At 40.6% G+C, this 13,937-nt stretch overlaps 1 protein-coding gene across 12 annotated transcripts in view; it reads right to left on the bottom strand.

The window, feature by feature from the left end:
* The window catches only part of cacna1g (calcium channel, voltage-dependent, T type, alpha 1G subunit), a 323,409-nt gene that overhangs the window by 16,653 nt on the left and 292,819 nt on the right, over positions 1–13,937 (bottom strand). For 10 of the 12 annotated variants that reach the window (XM_032502089.1, XM_032502097.1, XM_032502090.1 and 7 more), the window contains 5 exons: positions 11,182–11,252; positions 8,462–8,540; positions 8,050–8,171; positions 4,056–4,478; positions 1,916–2,068 (listed from right to left, as the gene is read on the bottom strand). In XM_032502089.1, the coding sequence (XP_032357980.1) occupies positions 1,916–2,068; positions 4,056–4,478; positions 8,050–8,171; positions 8,462–8,540; positions 11,182–11,252 (848 nt within the window). The remainder of the gene's footprint in view (positions 1–1,915; positions 2,069–4,055; positions 4,479–8,049; positions 8,172–8,461; positions 8,541–11,181; positions 11,253–13,937) is intronic. The other 2 variants (XM_032502098.1, XM_032502099.1) reach the window with 1 other exon arrangement.

The following is a 13,937-nucleotide window of genomic DNA, read 5'->3' as shown; positions in this document are numbered from 1 at the left end:
CTATGTTTCTGCAGAGAAACCTGACGGAAACCAGTTTTTAAAAGTCAGGCCCGTTTATATTACTTAATGTTACTTTTTTAACTTTCCTGTATAATAAATGAAATGAATGAATGAATGATCCTATGTCTATAGGTCTGGGTCTATTTAATCAAAGTGGGATTTGCTCTTTTTCAAAGATCTGGTTAGGCCTCAAAAAAGATGACAAGTCATTAAAAGATGAGTTACTCATATTTAAATTCGATATCAAAGGGAGGCTTATTTTGAACATGGTCCTGCAATGCTAAAAGACAGAAATAAAACAATCTTTTTAACAACGTTATGAATAAATAGCCACCATCAGTACACCTAAATACAAAATCAATACCCCTAAACCATTTTCTGCAAATCAGAATCTAAGTTCATTGGCCCACGGATAATATTCTCCCAACAACAAATTCATAGATCTAAACAAGATCGCCTCAGTTTAACTGGAGGTCGATGAAACTGTGTTTGTACTGCTCAAAGCGCTGGAAGTCTACATCTCTCTCTAGAATGAGTGTTCCACTGATAATCCACAGAACACCCTGAGGAAAGTTTTCCCAGGGACTATTTCCTTGGTGGACAGTAGAAATGGTCCAGTACCAATTTTTGCTTCCAAATACAGATTCCCATACCCGAACTTGCAATACCGAGTACTGATCCTATACCAGTGTGTCATATGATTATGTCTTAATCTTTTTTGTAAGGCCTGGCTCAGGGTAAACATTTTTGTGAAACATGAACAAACACAAACACTGAATGCTGTCAAACTTTCTGTTATTATGCATTGAGGTAAAAGAAGATAAATCTTCTATTTTAAATTAGATTTTTGTCATGGCCAAATTGCGTGGTATCGATCCGGTACATGAACTCCAGGACTTTCCGATACCGATACCAGCCTTTTAGGCAATATTGGAGACTTTTCTAATCGGTATCGGAACACCTCCAGTAGAAATTAGGGATAGACAGATTATCGGCCCTGGCTGACTATTTGGTTGTTTTTTGTTTGCAGATTATCAATGTCTCTGTATCAGCTTTTTATTTGTTTGATAAAGTTAATGAATTGATAAGTGCGGTCTGCTACAGCTCTGTGTCTGTCCATCTGCTTCAGTCTCACTCATCACTGAGTCTGACTTTATGTCCCACAACACTATCTGACTCTCTTTTACTGGGTATTATGTTGAAAGTTTCTAATGTATTAAATAATTGCTTAGAACATTTAAACAAAGGTTTGTGTTGGACCTTTTGACTTTCCTAAATCTTAATTTTTATTTAAAGATTAAAATTTCCACTGTAATTGCACATTGGTTCTTAATATCAGTTATCAGTTTCAATACCTCCTGATAATGATTAACTGCATCGGCCTTAAAAAAACCAAAATCGGTTGATCCCTATTAGAAAGTAGTTCCAGTGGGTTCTGTGGATTAGGACCAGGACATTGTTTTTGAAAGAAAATGCTAATGTTTCATTTTGAACATAGCATTTGTAAATGCTGTGAGCATAACAACAGCAAAGGACAAAGTTCCATTCACAATTAATGGGGAGTGGAGGCCTACATGTCAAAGATAAATAACTCAAAACCTGCACTGCAAGCCACTAACTGAGAAAATGGATTTAGTTTTCTATGGATGAACTGAGCCTTTAAAGGCCTTATCACTTGTTTTAAGAAAGTCCTAGTGTGAGACTGCATCAAAAACAAGGAACATTATTATTTAGCCTTGTGTAAAGGAAAAACCTGAAACCTTTTTAGATTTGTTTTAATCAACAGAAGTTACAGCAGCAACTTCTGCATTGCCTTGTTCTACTTGTGATAATCCCTGCACTTTGGAGAGAAATGAGAAGGCCCACTGGATGTATGAAATGGAGGCAGTGAGTTATCGTTCTTGCGATTATTGACCTTCTCGTCGGTGCTGTGCTTGCCGAGCTTGGGGGGCAGCGCGTAGTAGTGGCAGATAGAGCCGGACAGGTTGTCCATCAAACTCAACTCTCCCTCCATTGAACCCTCGGCGCCCAGGGAGGCCGAGTCAAACTGGGCTCTCCGCTGGACAAACTTCAGATGATGCGGAAAGAGAAAAGGAAGGAACAGAGAAAAATCGAGAAAGAGGGGACAGAAAAAGGACAAGGACAGAGGGAAAGGAAAGACAGAAGTTCAGACAGAGACACATGAATGATGTGGAAAGAAAGAGTGGATCACAAAGAAAGAAAGGGGAGGAAAAAGACAGTCGATCAGGTAGAAACAAACAGATATAGAAACAGAAACAAGACAAAAGAAACACATCCGAGTAGAAGATCTAGATAATCCTTAAAACCTTTTATTACTTACTGTTCCTACCTTTATACGTAGTACTAAATAAAATAGTAAAGACTTTTTAATTGGGTTTATGCAGAATTATATACAACCATAGGCTTACATGTGTTACCATTTCACTCCACACGGGGGTACTATCACACTGCAGTAGAGCTGCTCTCCCACAGGGCCAGAGAAGAGACTGTGGCTTTACTACACATGTTTTGGAAGAGTGGCGGAAGAAGAGGGATAACTATCTTAGAGGGGGGAGGGAACATAACGATAGCGAGACCTCTATTTCCTATCCCCAAAAAGTTCCCTGCTGTCTGGAAATAGCTGCTGAAGTGAACAACAAGGCCCTGTGGCCCAGCTTTCCCATGGCACTGTGACCTTTCTGTGACTGGCATGTCCTCTACAGGGACCAGACACACACACACACACACACACACATTTACTACTTACAATTATGACCCTGATTTTGGATTCATCACACATAGATGCACCCATAAATATTTTGATTTATTATGCATAGTGAATATGTCCTTACATGGCTATATCCACTATGGTTTATTTACATATGGGCCAAAGTTATTACATTGAGACAGTGAAGAGACATTCCTCCCTCCATTATTTCACATACGGTCCTACATGCTCAGTATCCCTCAGCATGGGCCAGAGAATTAACTTAACGGTTTGAACTGGAGTCAGAACTACTGACCGGAGACGTGCGGGTCATCTGACTGGCCTCGCTGCCTGGCCCGCAGCAGGAAGGACCATCAGAGCATCTGTCATGTCATGCAGTAGGCTGAGCAGACCACTGAGAATCCAACAATCTGACCTATCTTACAGTAATGCGTATCTCAATTTTCTAATCACATGCAAATAGGGCTTAAGCCGTAAATTGCGAAGGCATGTAGACATTAAGTCTTGCGCTTTGTCCAATAGTGGCACACATGGTGTCAAGTTTACATACACAGCTTATGTTGCTAAAAAGAGAATAAATCATGTTGGAATTATTTAATACCTAAATTAAAAAATGGGTAAATCCACCTTGAAGGACACCGTTCTTTGTGAATGAACGTATGAAATCATAACTGTTCTATTAAATACAGGGGTTCATACAGTATACTACCCTTGTTTAAATCCCATGGCAGGCAGATTTTTATTATTAAGGCCGTTATATTCCTGATCAGATATTGGCATCCTGATACAGTCCCTTGGCCTTTAGAATTAAAATAGCCCCCATCATCACATACTCTTCACCATGCTTAGAGTAGGCATGGATACTTGCTATAAATCATCTCTCAATGCAATCAAACCAGGTATTATCTACTGAAATAAACCATGCCTATCTCTAAGCATGGTGAAGAGTATTGATGATGTGGGCTATTTAATTCTAAGCCAGGGAACTTTATCAGGATGCATATATCCTGAATCCAGGAAATAACTGGCCTTTAATAATAAAAATCTGCCTGCCTCTATGGGAATTTAACATAGGGGTATGTATACTTATGACCCCTGTATTTTAAATAAGAACATTTATTTATTTACAATACGTTATTCATTCACAAAGAAATTTGTGTCCTTCAAGGTTGGATTTTACCTCATTTTTAATTTAGGTATAAAATAACTTTCCCAAACATGATTTTTTTATTCCTCTTTTTAGTCAACTTAAGCATGTGTATGTAACTTTTGGCACCACTGTATATGTACATAATGTGCAAGCAACACTAAAAGAATGATTCCTCACCTCCAGCGGGGGCTCCAGGCACGAAGGGGGGGCTTCTCTGATGTCAACAGAGTCTCTGGTTATATCAGCAGTGGGTGAGTCCGTAGGACAGTCTCTGTCCTGGTCCCTGTCCACTCCTCCGCTGGACCTCCAGGGGGAACCCCCAGCACTGGACCGGTCCATGCCCAGCGCCAGAGGGTGGAGCTGGGGGGACCGGGTGGCCATGTCCCCTTCTATCTGGCGCTCCAGCTCCAACTCTGCCTCCAGCTCTGCCTCCTCCTTGGCTTCCTTGTTGCTCTCCTCCAGGTGCTTCATCAGGACAGCAATGACAACGTTGACCAGGACAAACTGAGCGGTCAACACGAAGGAGACAAAGTAGATGGGAGAGACCACAGTGTTGTAGCAGGTGCTGCTGTCCTGAGCGGCGCAGTCCCTCAACGTGTCCTGGAAGAAACATGAAAACATAACACAAGCACATCAGCTGAAGCTTTACACGCACACACATTTCCACTTATGGAACTTCTACCTTGACTCCACCCAACTTGTTTTGTGAAACGGCCATGGCATTATCTTTAATGCTTTGAACAGAAACATGTTTCCAAATTAATTGACTGCTAAAAGGTTCTGTGGGGCATCAGTTTTTAAAATCTCGGTCAAGTGAATAAAAAAAACGTAGCCTGGCTTTTTAAAAATGGCAGTTTTGTACAGGACTTAGGACACTGTGTCGCCCAAATGACGATTCTGGTAACAATTCTCTGTGACCAATCAGAGGTCTGCAGTATTTAAACTCCACCTTCTAATATGGGCTAAGCTTGCTTAGACAATAATACCAATACCACGATAGTACCATGTACTATCCATGACTTATGCTAACGGAAAACAAAAAAAAACAAAAGATTGCCGAGACATTTTGTACCATCCAACACTGCTGTTGGATGATTATACAAAATCTTGGATTACATTCAATGCGGACCGTTTTAATGTCCAATGGCAATGCTTTCTCTTTAGGGATTTTAGTCCTGGAACTTTTGGAAGGATTGAAGTGTCATTTTGTCAAAAGAAAAAAAGCCTTCTGACTTTAGTGATCAGTTTTTGATATAGCACCACCAGCATGTCAAAGTCCTCTCGAAAAAGTAAAAGAGTTCCAGCTTCTTAAATGTGAGTGTGTTCTAAATTTCTTCACTCCTCTGTGACAGTAAACGGTATATATTCTGAGCTGTGGACGAAACAAGACATTTGAGGACGTCAACTCGGGGTTTGGAAAAATCGGAATGTTTCACCATTTTCGGACATTTTATAAAATGACTAAATGGATTAATCATAATTAAATTAATCGTTAAGTGCAGCCCTACTTCCGCTACAGAAAGGTTGAAGTTAGGGAAAGATCATGTTGATGGTACAACTAGTAACAAAACCATGATAATGGGACATGAAGTACGGTCTCTGGCACCATCTACTGCCATCCATCACTGCAACCTCCATGTTCTTACTTTCTAGAGGGCCCACCACTACTACTGGCACTGAATTTCATTCAAACCTTTATTTAAGCCTAGAAAATGTTGGCAAAGGAACTCAACTGTGTGGCATAATTGTCCAAAATAAGGTAAGGATTCTAGATAGAAAAACAACCATATAAAAAGTGTTTAAAAATTAGAAGTTATTTTGAGGTAACTGGCAAAATAGCTGCCAATTCTGGTATCGTCTTTAAGCTAAAATGTGTACAAATCTAGTACCAAAAAAGTAAAATGACGGCTAACATTTACTACAATTATTATTATCTACTATTATCTATTATTAACTTTTATTATTTAACTATTATTACAATATTATCTGTATTATCTGTTTTGTGCAATAACACTGGCCTAACATGTGTGCAATTTCAAATACTACAATTATTATTATTATTATTATTATTATTTAACTTTTCACCATTCCAAATCCTTAATTATGTAAATAATGTATAATAACATTCCTTTATGTAAATACCGTACGTATCCAATTCCTTATATTTCTTTATTTCTTGTATTTCTGCTCTATTTATAATATTTGTGCAACTACAACACAGAGTTTCCCTTCGGGGATCAATAAAGTTTTTCTGATTCTGATTCTGATTCTGATTTGGCCCCGGATGTAAAACAAAACAGCATTTGCAAGATGAATAGTAGGGAAGGACAGCACTGAATTGTTGCCGTCTGCAAAAAAGGGGTCCCCACTCTAATGCATCAGTACTAAATCTGCCTCTCGGAGCTAAAGTCAGCGCTCATCTTCAATCGTCAGTGTGAAAAACAAACAACAAAATCTTGGTGGAGTCATGGACGCAGACCTGAATATCAACAGCCACATGAAGACAATTACAAAGTCTTCCTACTATCACTTTATTGGGTAATTTGGGTAGTTTTTTTTTTTTCAACCTGGACCCCATCTCCTGTGCCTTTTTGTCTAATGGACTAATGTGAATAAAATCGTTGAAATAGTTCCAGTATTGAGCAAGATCAGAGTGACCGGCCCTCGCGAACCCAGCCGCAATGTTCCCTAATGGGGCAGCCTCGATCGCCCTATTAGATTAGCCTTGATTTTTGTCCAGTACAATCCGAAATCAGTTTTATTGGCCAAGTATACTTACATACATGAGTCATTTGACTTTGGTAAGTGTTAACTCTCTCTCTATACTGCATATATATATATATATATAAAGGTTATGGCTTTTGCCACTGACGGGTTCAGCTTGTTATTAAAAGTGTCTGACAACAACATTGATCTCATGAGGTGACTTCTTGTGCAAAGACAGCGGCGAGGAGACTAGAGTGGACCGCGAGTCGAGAGAAAGACGTTCAGGGACTCGGTTGTTTTTGAGTAGGCTACAGAAATACTAGGTTTTTATTACCTAAAAGATTTTCAGTGCCGTGGCTCATGATTTAAATGATTTTGAGATGTCTTAGCAGGAGACAACTGATTTCTGCAACGGTGTCTTTATGAGTCTCCCTAAAACCAACGTCAGACAGCAAAGCACTGACTGGCATTTCTGATGGCTGCTACATAATGAACCATCCAGACCTCTCAGGTTGTCTGGGTCAGGTCTGCTTTCTGTCCCCAGAGTCAGGACTAAACAAGGGGAAGCAGAGTTCAGTTTTTATGCCCCACATACCTGGAACATACTCCCAAAAAATTGCATGTCTCCTGCAACTCTGTTCTTTTAAATCACGGCTGAAGACCTTTCTTTTTGATGCTGCCTTTTTCTAAATCAAGTTAATTGTTAACGTGGAACGCTATCGCCCTTTCCTTTATCCCCTCATTGGACTCATTTTGTGGATACTACTGTGTGCGTGCATCAATAAGTAAGTCTGACGGAGATGTTATGTAGGATTTATGAATGTACGTTAGCAACAGTAGGCTAATTCACGAGGATGAATTTTCATGTGTGAGGGTTATGTTTCTGTTTATTGAATGCGTTATTCAGTACAAATATAACCGTGAATGTAGTTTAATCTCAGTAATGATGGCATATTAGGTTATTACTGTCTCTCTGTTAAAGGAAAATGTTCCTCTGTACTGTCGTTACGCAGAGCACAGAGATCTGATTGAGTGTGGACTGTACAGCACAGTAGGTCAAGTTTTAACAAACTGCCATACCAGCGGCAGCATGTAATACTGTCTATTTACAGAGGGCATTTAAATGTATATCTGATCAACTTAGCCAATTTCAGGGACATCGCTCACCCAAGTAGGCTAACTATTCCCTTGTTTTCCCTTCCCCACAATGCGGCACATGTTCAAAAAAGTACCTTTTTTTTTCCTTTACGTCGCCCTCAACAGTTGCTACTGCTGACTCTGCGGCAGGCCTCCTAACACCATGGGATATGTTGCCACATTTTTAAACCAATGTCACGGACTCGCGCTGAAAACCACTTCACCCGCCACTGTGGCTGGTATACAATTGGCTGGTGGTGGGTGCTAATGTCCCACCATAACGAGCAGCATGTGTATGTATGTCTTCTGTTTCAAATGTTAGTTTCACCTTCATTATGCCGTTCCAGTTGTCTCCAGTGGAAACTCTGAAGAGCAGCAGAAATGCCATCCCAAAGTTTTTGAATGTAGCATAGCGGCCCAGACCTTCACATGGGTGGAGTTCATCACAGACTGGGAAAACATGGTGGGGGGAGCAGGGACGGGATGAAGAAGAAGAAGACAGTAAAGGAGAGAAATTAACGTAAAGAGAGTCGTAACAACAGAGAGCTTTTGCAATCAAACGTTAATAACTCTAATACTGATTACTTACTCTGAAAGAGAAATCAATATGGTAATTCATCAAAGGGTTTTAGGAAGCAATTAACATCAGATAGATTAAACCCCCTGAGGGGAGAATTTAACGCGAGTGTGCGAGTCTTTGTGTGCCTGACTGCCTGTATACAAGGTGCCTGTGTCCTTACTCAAGTCACCAAACAGCTCCACTCCCAGCGCTGCGAATATGAAGAAGAGAAGCATAAAGAGAAGACCCAGATTCCCCACCTGCAAAGCGACAACAGGAAGAGAGAGGCATTAGTCAGAGGAGAGACATCCACGGCAGAATGACCCAATAACCAGGGACACCAAACAGCTGATTCCAGCGAGAAAACGAACGGAGGGTCATGTTGAAGCAGCCAAGAGAAAATGTAAACTATGGCAATTGACAAAAACCCCACCCGAACAGCAATTGTCCACTTATAGCTTAGTGTCTGTAACTAGACTCGGCAGGCCTGTCAAACTTGGGATTTTATGTTGAAGTGGGGAGCATGGGGCTGCAGTTAGAGAGAATTGTGAGTTGGGATCGTGGTTTCTTTCTTTTCACTCTTTCCAAAACCAAAAAATAAAGCAGTTGAACACTGTTAAATCTATTCCATCATTATTAACGTCCGCCGAAATGTTAGCACGTCTGGCTAACTAGCTGGATAGTAGTAACTGAGCCTTTCAGAGGACTTTATTTGGTAAATAAAAACCTAAAAAAGCCCCGCTGATATCTAGCACGTCTACTGTGTAGTATTTCCCCTCTATATAATATAGACTGATGTTCGCAGCTCTGTCCTGCTTTGTTAGATTTGAAGAAAGTTTAGACTCAAGCAACTGCGGCTTAACTCGAAAGGCAAAGTCCCTCTCCCCAGGGTGGACCATCGTGTGACCTTATTTTGACAAAAAAAAAGAAGTATGGTAGGGGTGGGAATCATCAGTGGCAAGACGAGATATGTATGTAGTTCACTGAGCGGTTTAACACAACACTAAGGGGTACTTATGGAAACTACAACACACTTAGCCTTCCCTGACTTCTTTTTAAATTGACAGACATCATATGTGTAAAAAATAATTTTTCACTCCCTGTTTACGCATGTCTCTGATAAAATAAGATCCCATGGGATCCACCTGACTACGGAGGGACTTCCCCTTTCTATTACCAGGTCTTCTACATCCACAACTAGTAAGAATGCAGATTTTTTTCGCTTGCGGCACGCAGCTTTTCCCTCAGTTATTATTACACAATATCATAATATCATATCAACATATTCATATTCAAGAGCCCTTGGCAGGGTTTGTGTTTCCACTAGTGCTGTCAGTTAAACGCGTTATTAACGGCGTTAATGCAAACCCATTTCAAAAGGCGTCAATTTCTTTATGGCGAGATTAACGTTCTTTTTGGCCTAGCAAACTTTGTAGTTTTTTCACATGCTGTAGCAGCAACTAGTCACGCTAAAAAAGCTACAACACCCACCGGATCTCGCTAGACTGGAAACAGAACAACAGGCACGCCGCACACACGCCGTTTGGGCTTGTGAGCCGGCCAAAGAGTAGTAACGTTACGTTTTGAGTGGATGGCGAGCGCAAGACGCCGAGATGGACGCCAATAAGATTCTGAATGGAAAGTTTCCTTTTTAAAAGTTGCCAAATGTTCCATTGGCGAGACCAAAGTGATCTGTGTGTTTTGTCGTTGTGAACTGAGCTATCATCGCAGCACGTCCAGTCTGAAATACCACTTGATGGCCAAGGACACAGCTGAAATCCCCCCCCCTCCCCCTTGTCAAAGTATTTTTTTACCTTTTTATTGATGGACAGTGTTACTCTGTGTGGGAGATTATTTGCTCTAAGTGAGAATGTTAGTGTGAAATTAAACACGACAGTAGGCTATTTGCCAATGTTGTTTTAAATAAAAAAAACATTTGCACAAAGTGAGCTGATCCACTTTTCCATGTTGATAAGAGCATTAAAATGAGAAAAAATAATGGGACAAAAATAAATCAGGGAACATTTAGAATAAATAAAAATGTGCAATTAAATATTTTAATCGTTTGACAGCACTAGTCTCCACAGCTCGAAACATTAGGTAAGGAGCGTCAGAGAGGATATTTTAAATTGACTCTTTACACCAGCTGCTTTCGTCTACCTTTGTCTGAAATCAAGAACCTGTTGTTTCAACAATGCCTAAAATTGTCAGGTGGTAAATCTGTCACCATTATCACTGTAAACTACAAGCATGAATGCTATCAATGAGTGACTGACACAAAGGAGTAAAATAAGCCCAATCTGAGTAAAGTATAGACAGGGCTTTGATACAGGGGTGGGTTTAGGTAATGAAAAGCTTTAGGGTTTGTTACTGCTGCTACTGTCAATGCTAATCAACATGTGGCAGCCTGCTTACACTACCACCACCCGCTATTATCGGATTTATTAATCATAAACCCTTCTGACAAGCTCTAGGAGGAATTAGGCTGGTAAAACACTGACTTTCTCTTTGAATGACAGACAGAGGTAGAATCAAAGAATGCTGTGAACATAGGACTGAGCGCTATTTTCTCTCTCAATCCGAACACAGAACTTGTTCTAATTTACCAACTCCACCACTCTCAAATCCACCCACCGTTGTTCAAAAACAAAACCTGAAGCTACATTCACTTCCCCGTCTCTGCAGGAGGTGGTTATGCAAATAAGAGTCTCTAGAGTTGGCAAAAAGCCCATGGGAAACAACGCCCTAAAACAGAAGACTTTGTACCAAAAAGAAATGCTTCTGGGATGAAATTTTAACGACAGCTTCTGTGGGACGTGTTAGGATAAAAAATGTGGATGTGGAAGGAGAAGAGAATTCGGTGGCTTTGGCGGATGTTGTTTAACAGAGTTGACTGTGTACCTGAGGCAGGGCTTGCATAACGGTGTCCAGCAAAGCTCTCATCCCCACCGCCATCTTCAAGAGCTTTAAAACTGTGGACACACCACACACACACACACACACACACACACACACACACACACACACACACACACACAGAAAATGAAAAAATTGAATTACCAATATTAAGATTTGTTCAGTCTTACATAAGAGAACAGGGACCTGTGCCATCACGCCTTCTGTGAAATTGAAAGATGTTACATGTTCCTTACTTCCAGACTAATTCCTTCCTGTAAGTGTAGTCACAGATTTCCTATTGTTTAACACCATTAAGCTTTCAAATAGCCTCAGTCATAGCTTCCTGATTGGGGTCGCAGTTTGATGAGGTCACTGGTATGGTGATTGGGTACCAATGGTGGTACACCAAGACTGATAGATAATGCATAATAATTAGTAAAAAAGTAGAGATACAAGAAAAAAATGTAGTTTTTTCTCAGCCTGGAGTCTCCACTTGAAAACTCGTCACGTAACAAGTCAAAGATTTTAGGTCGAAGCTGACAGTTAGATTTTTTTAATCTTTGGATAGAGACACGTTAGCTGTTTACCCCTGCTTCCAGGCTTTGTGCTAAGCTAACTGGCTGTTGGCGTTGCCCTTAAAAAAATCAATACAGACACGAGAGTGGTAACAAACTCTCCTGTCTCTTGACTAAAAGCAAAGAAGCATATCTCCAAAGTGTTAACATGGTAAATGTATGAGTATGCTTAAATGTTAGGCATAAATCTTCTGGTCCCGGCATGATCCCATAAGTCTTTGTGCTGATACTGAACTGACTCGAACTGGCAGACTCAACAGTGCGAGCGTCTTCCTGCCGTTTTCTGCACATAAGGGGGCCAGTAGCTGCCATGAACCTCACTACATTTTTGTTTTAATTTTAATTTGTTGTCTTACTACCGTTGTTACTAGAGCACGTATGGCCTATGATTTAGATACACTCTTCAACAATGGAGAAAGAAGCGCAGGGACTGGATTAAGTGCTGGGGACCTTTAGACGATCACTGCCCATAGCAGCTTGTGACCGACCAGCCGGACCAGGCGCTACCGTGGGCGGTGTGAGAAGGAAGGGAGCCACGATAAGAGCTAGTCTGAAACTAAGTTGGGGTTGCCCAGCAACGGGAGCATTGGAGACGGCTGCAACCACAGGACGACGGGAGACAGACTCTGTGTTTAGATCAGATGATGCTCGGTGTTCAAATGCAGTCAAAGTTGATGCACAAAGTTTCCCAGATGTCAACTTTTTTTGTAAGATGCCGCCCATATTATCTGCTCTGAGATCACAAGTGTTTTTGTTGCTGTTGTTTACATTCCTCCTGATGCAAATACCAAAAATGCACTACATGAATGCACTATTGTTTTTATTTTTATAGTGTAGCATAAAGTGACTTTTAACCTTTTATAGTTTAAGCAGGAAGAACTAAAAAATAGTGTACTTTTCTATAGAAATTAATTAATTAGTTGCTTTAACTGTCTACTTGTATCCCTTTATTAAGGACAAACACAAATTATCATTGCTTAAAGTTCTTCATGCGTTCCTTAATTTTTCAACTTGGGAGCCTTAAGTTAAAAAGCCAGTGTTAAGCCATGTCTGCAGCTGGATTGGCAGCTCATCCTGACAAATTTAACGATCCAATCACACATCACATGGAAAACTGCTGCTGGTGTCTGCATGGGGTCCTCATGCACTAATGGGTGTTTCCAAAAAGTCAAAACAATAAAGGCATCACACATTTCTCAATAATCGCGCCTTTCTGCCCCTCTTATTAAATCCAACAATCTACAGTTCTCTCCATCAGCTTTTTGAGTTGTCATAGTCGAAACATCTGTCAGCATCTGTTTTAGTGACAACATGAAGCAGCTAAATGCAATTCAGCCATCACTCATTGTATTATTTACACTGCTGCTTTTTCTACTGACACATGAAAGTACATATTCTGTTATAATGTCCTTTGGCCCATATAGGTTTGCACTGAACACCTCTACATACCCATAATACACTTGATTAGACACTGTGATAAGCAAAGGCAAGTGGACTTGCTAGAAATTCTTGAAGACGTTTTTCCCCTTGTTTAAAAGGCTTTTTTAGTTCTGACTGACTAGTGGGGAGTTCCGGATTATTTTTATTTTTTTCAAAGATAATTTTTTGGGGCATTTCAAGCCTTTATTTTTATAAGACAGGACAGGAGAGAGAGAGGTGGAATAACATGCAACAAAGAAATATGTGAAACATGTGGACATTGCTGTCCTCAAATGTGTGTCCCGTGTCCTTCAGTTGCAGGTGTACTGCTGCGTCCTGACCACAGACTGTAAACATTAATGGACAAAGCATCCTGTTTGCAAATAAGAAAGAGCCTTCAACCTGAATTCTATGTGAATTCCTGCAGGGGGCGACACATGCAGTTGCAAAAGGAGGTCGGTTTCTGTAGTAGTCTATGAGAAAATGACCCACTTCTCACTTGATTTATTACCTCAGTAAACATTTTCATAATGAGTCTCATGATCTCAATCGCTAGTTTGAAGTCTTCTGCAACACATTTGAAACCCAGCTAAGCTAAATCTTACATCGAATTATGTACGCTAGCTTCCAGCAGCAGTTGCATCCAGATTGCCTATGAAGTGTGTCACGTAGAGTGTAAGCAGCATTACCAACTCTCTCAGCTAACGTCCCAGCCAGATACCGCCCAGCAGCCTGTGGCTCCTCCCTCACGCCTCCCTCTCATCT

This window comes from Etheostoma spectabile, chromosome 21 (genome assembly GCF_008692095.1).
Source record: "Etheostoma spectabile isolate EspeVRDwgs_2016 chromosome 21, UIUC_Espe_1.0, whole genome shotgun sequence".
NCBI lineage: Eukaryota > Metazoa > Chordata > Actinopteri > Perciformes > Percidae > Etheostoma > Etheostoma spectabile.
This window is presented reverse-complemented; position numbering and strand designations above follow the sequence as displayed.